The sequence below is a fragment of the Crassostrea angulata genome, unplaced genomic scaffold, assembly GCF_025612915.1.
Source record: "Crassostrea angulata isolate pt1a10 unplaced genomic scaffold, ASM2561291v2 HiC_scaffold_1, whole genome shotgun sequence".
Classification (NCBI taxonomy): Eukaryota; Metazoa; Mollusca; class Bivalvia; order Ostreida; family Ostreidae; genus Magallana; species Magallana angulata.
The window spans coordinates 239,261-247,500 of record NW_026441566.1 but is presented as its reverse complement, the minus strand read 5'-3'; the positions used below and the strand labels follow the sequence as shown (position 1 = coordinate 247,500).

The 8,240-nt window shown below is 34.9% G+C and overlaps 1 protein-coding gene across 2 annotated transcripts in view; it reads right to left on the bottom strand.

The window, feature by feature from the left end:
• LOC128168486 (phosphatidylinositol 4-kinase type 2-alpha-like) overlaps positions 1 to 8,164 on the bottom strand; it is an 18,476-nt gene extending 10,312 nt beyond the window's left edge. The window contains exons 1-2 of one of the 2 annotated variants that reach the window (XM_052834678.1): positions 7,812 to 8,164; positions 947 to 1,147 (exon numbers count right to left, since the gene is read on the bottom strand). In XM_052834678.1, the coding sequence (XP_052690638.1) occupies positions 947 to 1,147; positions 7,812 to 8,096 (486 nt within the window). In that variant the 5' untranslated portion in view covers positions 8,097 to 8,164. Of the gene's footprint in view, positions 1 to 946; positions 1,148 to 2,959; positions 5,696 to 7,811 lie in introns of those variants that run through there. The other variant, XM_052834679.1, reaches the window with a different exon arrangement.
• Between the last annotated feature and the right edge of the window lie 76 nt (positions 8,165 to 8,240).

Below are 8,240 nucleotides of genomic sequence, written 5' to 3'. Positions count from 1 at the left end.
AAAATACAATACAGAAATATTTATCAAGAAAAGGATAAATACATTCATACACATGTAGATTATATTTTGCAAATAATATTAGTTTTTATTTATAATTTTAAAAAAAATCCTATTTTTTTCTTTGCCTGTTGTTTTCTATACATCACATGCATCAATAATACAAAGACCTTTGGAAATTTGAAGTCATCATTTACATACCATACATTGTAAATATACTTCTTTCTCATTATTACACACATGCTCCAAGTTTTCAAAAATAAAATATTTTTTAAAAATAAATTTTTTTCCTACCTACCTACCCTAATTTTTTTGGTCAGGTGACAGGAAACAGGAATATTTTTTTTTTGGCCTAAGTATTTTGTGAGCCTAAAGAAATTATGTTGCCAAGTAGAAATCATTTATAGAAATCCTATGAGCTGATAGATAATATGTGCGTTCATTGAAATTATGTGAGCCTCTAGAAATCATGCGAGTCCAAAGAAATCATATGAGCCCGTGGAAATTATGTGAGCTTAAAGATATCATGTGAGCAAATTCTAATCATGCGTGTCTATAGAAATCATTCGAGTCTAGAATATGTGACAGATGGATTGGCCTCTGTTACTGCATATGCTGAGATCATTAAATGGATATAATGGTAATAAGTCACCCACAGGACAGACAGCTGTGGGGATAACTGCAGTATCGTAGTTCATTGTTCAATATAATATCAATCTTTTAAACTAGCAGGATTTAAAAGGAAGAAAAAATTTTATCCAAAAGATTATCATCATAATAAACTTTCTGTTAACTTTCAAAAGATTAATGATGTATATCTTCTAGTAGTTTATAGAATTTGGTTCTGTATTTCAGGGGTCATTGGATAAGATTGAATTGGGTAATATATATTTAACCGCAGTTTCTTCACTTTTGAATTGGGTACTGTATTGAGCTGCAGATTCCTTACTTTTGTATTGGGTACTATATTTAGCTGCAGTTTTCGGTCCACTAGACTTGCTCCCGCCTCTGATAAGTATCCTTGATTTGGCACAAGACAACTTCTCCCAAAACAACACGGACAACACAACTTGTGCATCCACTTGGTCCATTTCGGGTTCAGCTTTCCATAGGGTTCCTCGTCCTTTGGTTTGAATACCCCAATAATTTTCTGCAGGGAAAAAACAGAAAAACATCGGTAATTAAACAATGCATCATACCGACTGGATGGTGGAAACATAGGGCACCTGCTGAACCGCGTTGTCTGTATCTCCTATTATTATACTTGTTACTACTTTTGTAATGACCTTCCATATTATTGGTATATTATTATCTCTAACGGTTCTCCTGGGAGCCAGTCTGATTTAATACGATCAAACCTTCCACGGCTCCTTCATTACATTGATGGTTGATGCTTCGCTGTAACCATCAGAACAGAGGAGCTGGAGCAAGGTTTGATTTTAATCAGACTGATTGAGACCTTATATCCATTATAAAATAAATCCTGGGTAAAGTCGACAATTTCTACCTCCTAACAACAGAGCCCCACTAGGGACAAATAAAATCCTCTGGTGCTGCGGCAGGCAGCCAGTCGATATTTACATTACTTAGAACATGTCCCTCAGGATAAAATTGCATATTTTTACTTAACAAATTCAAATTCATTTTGTGAGCTATTCTGTGTACTGTTAAAATTTCATATCATATACATATAGAAAATCATCAATGAATTTCTGTTAGTTTATCAAGATTCCATTTTTTCTGCCTTTATTAAAACAATCATTAAACTTGTTTTGTTTCACTAACAATACATTACTCTTGTTGACTGAAGAGTTGAATTTTTCCCTTCTGGGAATAGAAATAATCGGAATAAATTCACATGTTACAACACCTGACTTAATTAGTCTAGCAGGCAACTAGGACTCAAAAGTTCAGAGAGCAACAAACCACATCAAAACACCATCTGTTCCTAGAGAGGAATATTTGCTATAGTAAGCAAGACAGACTGCCGAGTGTCACGTTTTATTGAAATAAAATCGCTGAAAATACATCGACTTGAACTCTGGGTAAATACTTTTGCCTAATTCAGCACCTCTGGATGTTCTTCTCTTAAACCATTGGCCAGTGAGGGTAATGTCCAAGATTTTCATTTCACTGGCCATGCACTTAAAACAACACCTAGCAAGACTCGATATGTAGCTTAATAATGTTTTTCCTGTCATGGGGACACTAATAATAAATAATAAGATACAGTCTATTAGACATTTGATTCTTGCTCCATTAATTTACCATATTTATTTGGCAATATATGGCAAATTACTGTTAACATGCCTCATTATACAATGGCAGTGAATCAGTGATTTTGCTACAGCCAATTTAGGTCCGAATTTCGGACCTTTCCCCTTGCATGTATCATAGATCACCCACCCCCCCCCCCCCCTGTACTTTTTTCCTTCAAAGTTTTTGTTAAATTCCCTTCTTACACAAAACAGAGAATTATTTGCAAGTTTAAAGAGTAAATGAGAAGAGCACTGAACAATATTATACAATTTGCAAAATATGATATTGGCACAAATTGATTTAATTTACTCTTTATAGTAATCAGTAATACATGCAGCTGCATCAGTTTTTCCACATTGACCGGATCTTAGATGATTCCCCACCCCCCCCCCCCCCAAACCCCCATTTCGAAAGCCACAGGACTCTTTTTAAAAACAGACAAAATATTCGCAGAGAATGGAACAAAGCTGTCCAAACATCAAAAAGTTAAGTTACACACTGAAAAATTACAAATGATAATTTGAGAAAAATGATTGTCGAACGACATAGGAAAGTAACATTTGACTACTGACAGATATTAAAAACAATACTATTTAGTGAGATCTACATGTATTTCATTCGGTAAAAAATGACTCCTGGATATTTATGGATCATGTGAAGATCAACGGCCAGACTGACATATCCCCTCAGTCAAGGAACTTACAGCCTCCCTATCTTTCACGAAGTAACAGCCACTCGTCCCTTTAGCACTCAGTTCTGGGCTCACTCCGGTCGCTATGGCCATCTCTATCTCCCATACTAGTTTCTGGAAGTCCGTGTCCCGGGGGAAGTTGTTCCCGTACAGGGTCTCATACTGAGAGCTGTCCGTGGAGCAGGCCGTTTGGTGGGGGGCGGGGTCATCTTTCTCCACGATCTGGATTTCGTCACTGTCTGTCATTCTCCCCTATGTTATATTTACACTTTCGTTAAACCGTACCTTTAGACTGACATCTTTTAACAAGATAAAAAGGTCCTTGTACGTTCAGTCGATGGCCTGATACGTTATCAGAAGCAGAATTCTCCAGAACACTATGTACATGTAACGTAATGTCGTTTACGTTACAACATGTGTGATTGTGTCAACCGTATTGACTACACACATCCACGAAATGTTAGCTGGACTGCAAGGGATGTTGTCCGATTGCGCGGGAAAACAGTGATGCTGCTCGCCTTTTACTTTCACTTTCGCGATGCCGCCAGTTTGTTTTTTTGTTTCGTTAGACACTGTTAGATGCCAGTATTTCCTTGTCGCGTGTTCTAAGGAATTTTCAAACTTGTACACTCATTGTCACGTGCAACATAACTCCATTTAAATATTTCTAAATCGATAAACACAATTTTGGTTGTAAGATACGGGGATTTCCGGTACATCCTTGACCCATTTCCTGATGAATCCGCACAGAAGATTTATCTGAACACAGCTTGTTTCTTCCCTGGCGCTACTATCTCGACACGTTATTGACGTGGCTGTCAGTTTACATACAAAGGGAGGCTACTCTAATTACATGGCCAAATCTCGAGGGATAGTCTCAAAACTCAAAATAAATGTTGCAATGATTTTAACACAAATATATACAATGAATAGCTACAGAATTAACTATATAAATACGATGATAATTTGACAGAAAAAATGCAGAATTATTGAACGTTGGAACAGTTACAATTTTTCTTATGAACAAAAACAAACTGTTTAAGTCTCAAACATTAATAAAATTTTTCTGCATCCTGAATGATATTAACTGGAAAGAGCCTATGTCACAATAACATAAAACATATGTCATTATGATACCTCTCCTGATCGGAGTGAGGAAGAAGAATGAGATCCAAAAACACATGTCAGCTACGCTACCCTCCCCCTTTTTTTACTTGACTTTTCAATGCTTTTTAATAAAACTAATATGACCATTTTTTTTATAACGATTGACCCATTATCATTTCTATACAGAATAATAGAGAATTTAGTAAGTGTAATTGTGACATGTTCTATTTTAAAATGGATTGGGTGGGCGGGCCTTATCTCAATAGAAGGTACTATGAAGACACTGAGTAAATAGATCAAACAAAACTTGTTTACATATCCTGTGACATTGTTCATCAGCAAACTCTCACCACTTGAGGGAATTATATAAATTTTAGCAATCAGAATACCTCTGATTTTTGAAAATACAACTTTGATACAAATAATGTTCCCACTAGGGTAGTATAATGTAAGAAAATGGTAGATATCGTCATGTCGAACACACTTAGACATTATGTCACATAAATACAGTTTACACGTATAATAATTTCATTATTCATTGAGAATTGACAGTTCATTATTCAAGAAATATATATCAATGTTTAAATATATTTAGATCCACTTTACAGTATGTTACTGTCTATTTCTTACATACAGAAATTGATTGTAATTTGTATATGCATGTAAAGACACAAATCTATGTAATTCAAAGCATGACCGACCTATGTGTAGGTGTAACAATAATAGTGTTCTTCTAATTTTTGTTCAAAAACTATCATAAATGCATTGTTTAGCTTTCAAAATGCCACCTTTAATTCAGATAGCTATAGTAAATAATTTTCACATTGTTCATAAATGTCTTCTTTATACTTTTGCTGCTGATTTTGCGTGGATTATATCTGGATCGATCAATTGAAAACTAAAGCAAACTCCATGGATTTCATGGCTTCCAAGTAGGTTGAGTAACCATAGCAACCTTCACATAAATGGAAAAATTGGTTGCTTCTTTTGTTTAATTTTAGAATCGACAAAAATAATATTTTACAAACTTTTACTCGCTCTTTATGGATAATTGATTAAATGATTCAAATGTAGATGTATATATAAACAATCAAATATGTCTGATTTGATGCTTCATTCGGACCATGGAGGAACATAATCGGGGTTGGTCACATGATCAAATCCTGTAGACTTAAACCCTGTCATCTTTTATTTGATTGGTTTCAGAGAACACAGAGCCAATGAGAATCTGGTTCAATTCATAACAAGACTAAGAGATGCAAAATGAAATAATTTGGCTGTGGCCATCACAATTATTTTAGTAATTGAAAAAGAGGTAAAAATTCTTCAGCAAGATGCTACCACATCTTGATTTACAATCAATCATTATTGATATCAATACAATTGCACATGCTTATTTTACCAACTGTTCATCAAACAACCAAGTTTACATATAGGCTCAAAACAAGAGTGATTTTCCCGTCTTCTCCACATTTATTTAAATCACAAGTTTTTAAGCTGCAGATTATAGATACCCTTGTTATTGCCAATACTGACTTGAATTTTAAAAAATTTTAAATTTGAATCTATAAATAATGCAACTTTGTCAGTTGTTTTTATTTACCTGAATCAATTTTATTAAAGACGCAGTGATGATATTCAACGATCTTCTACAAGTTTTAGAGATGTCATTTACAAATACACATGTAATTCATTGCCAATTCATTTATCAAATTTTAATTCTGAACCTTAACATTATCTAACTTTGCCGTTTGTTTTTAATCTGAACCGATATCAAAGATGCAGTGATGCCATTCAATAATCTTCACCTGGATAAACATCCTTGGTTCACAAGCACCTCACAGGAATTTACCTGGTAGGTATTCTAACCCAACAACCCCTGGGCCCTGAATCTCCAGTCAGGTGCTCTTGGTATTGTGGTATATCTATATATATTTGTATACGTTTGATTCCGAAAATTTATACTCTGTTTATATTTTGTTTAAGACTATTGATGCCCTGTCTATTGTTATTTAAATTCTATTGTCTGTAAGTGTAAAAATACGACCGTCATCGGGCATTCGAGAGACTCTCTTGTTGGTCTACGGACCAAGCTCTCCCCCTCTCCCCTTTTTCGCCATTCATTAAGGTAAATTTTCATTTCTCCTTCTTAGGTTATAAACAGAATCAAACAATGTGATTTATGTTCAATATTTGATTTTGCTTAATAAATTTGTAAATCTTCGTTATCTTTGTTATTTTGTAATTCAGAGGCAAACTGAAAAGAATGAACCTGGGTTGATGTTGAAAGACGTTTCGGTCTTGTTTATTTATACTACAGTATATAAACTGAGCATTTGAGAAGCAGGGATTCATCTGATGAGACTGTCATAGTACACCACAACAAGTTTAGTACTGTGTATTTGGCTGGAGGGTTACAAAAATGACTTGGCTAAGGATGTGTGATAAGAAAAAAAAATGTAAACAAATGAACCACTGTATCAATAATGAATACACACTCAGTAAAAAAATTTTGGGCTCAGCCTGGTAAAATTGTTATTCCAGTCACTATTACAGCCAAAAAATGTAGTGGAAGGCAAGAGCAACCACCAAATTATTTTCTGCAAATATTCACATGACTAAGGTCATCAAATGATGAACAAAGGACAGAAATCATAAACTAGAGTTACCGGTCAGAAATCATAAACTAGAGTTACCGGTGTAGTACCAGGTAGACATTTTCAGTTGATGTCTTTTAAAATTTGTTATAATGATCCAGTATAGCATACACTGATTACACTCATTGACCATGGGCAAACTTTTTAAATTTTTCTCATTCTCATGAATTACATGCTCTCTTCCAATTACCTCCATCTCACTTTCCTTCAGAAAATTTCCTCCAGGGCATTAATTCTAGTAAACTGCATTTAAACAAAAAACATTATTTTCAAAGCATATAACAATCATCATTTTCATACCTACAAAAGCTAAAGAGGGTCATTTTATGATTGGTGGATTCAGAATAAGATGTACCGGTATTCCTTAAAACGAGAATTGTCCCATGGTCAGAATGCATTATTGAGAGCAACAAAACTTATTTAAACTGTGGCTGTCAGATGACTACTATATAATTCCTGTTTAACTGTGGTCCATTTTTATATACATGTACCAGTAAACCCATATGGACCATATGTTTTGTATAAATGAAAATTTTAGTGAAATATATTGCAAAGGGAAAGAAGAAATATTGATGAACCAGACTAAGCTATCTAGCAAATCTTAGCAAACCAGTCTAACCATCACATTCCTTTCTCTTTAATGATCTTGGCCCTTACAGATCATCATCCTACATTTCTTCACCTGGCAGGTGTTCATCTGTCAGTTTCAGGGGGTGGTAACATTACATAATATACAGGAAGAGATGACGAACCAGATCAAGATTCATACCCCTGCTTCCCTGATTCTCTAGTCAGATGCTCTACCAAATGAGCTATCTGGCACCGGCTAATATACTGACTGATCAACATTTTGTCCCCAAGTGTTTAGTAAAAGTATTTGGTTAAATATCAATTTTTCTCTGATCAGGTGTACTACCTGTCAGTTTATTTAACAACTAATTTCAGAACTGATAATGCAAGCATTTTTACCTATGATTCATCAAGCATTTGGTTAAAGATATTTTAACTTTTTAAATCTTATCAATCTAGGTAATGATTATTCACAAAAAAGCTATCAAGACAGGAATTATACTATATATCTGTACTATTATCACTATTACCTTTTCATGGTCTTTTACGAAATAGCTCCCACTGGAGCCCTGATAGATTCTCTCGGGTAAAAACCCCTCCTCTATAGCTTCTTCAGCTTTTCGTATTATCTCTTGAAAAGCAGGATCATCGGGAAAATTGTTGTCAAACTGTCCGTATTCTTGTTCCACCCGTGGGGCCAACAGAGGCGAGTTTTCCTCGTTACCCCGCCCCGTTCGAGTTGGAGATCGCGGTAGATATTCGGATCTGTTGAGATTCGGAGCAAATGTTACGTCTGGTGGTGGGGCATTAGACATGTTTGATTTTTTGAAAAACGACGTGTTTTGTGATCAGTGGCCATCAATCTATAAATAGATTTGTATCACATGTTCAAGTTTCACTCTCTCGGCATTACGTCACTCTTTTGTTTAAAACCGCTCACTCGTATTTAAAAAAGAAAT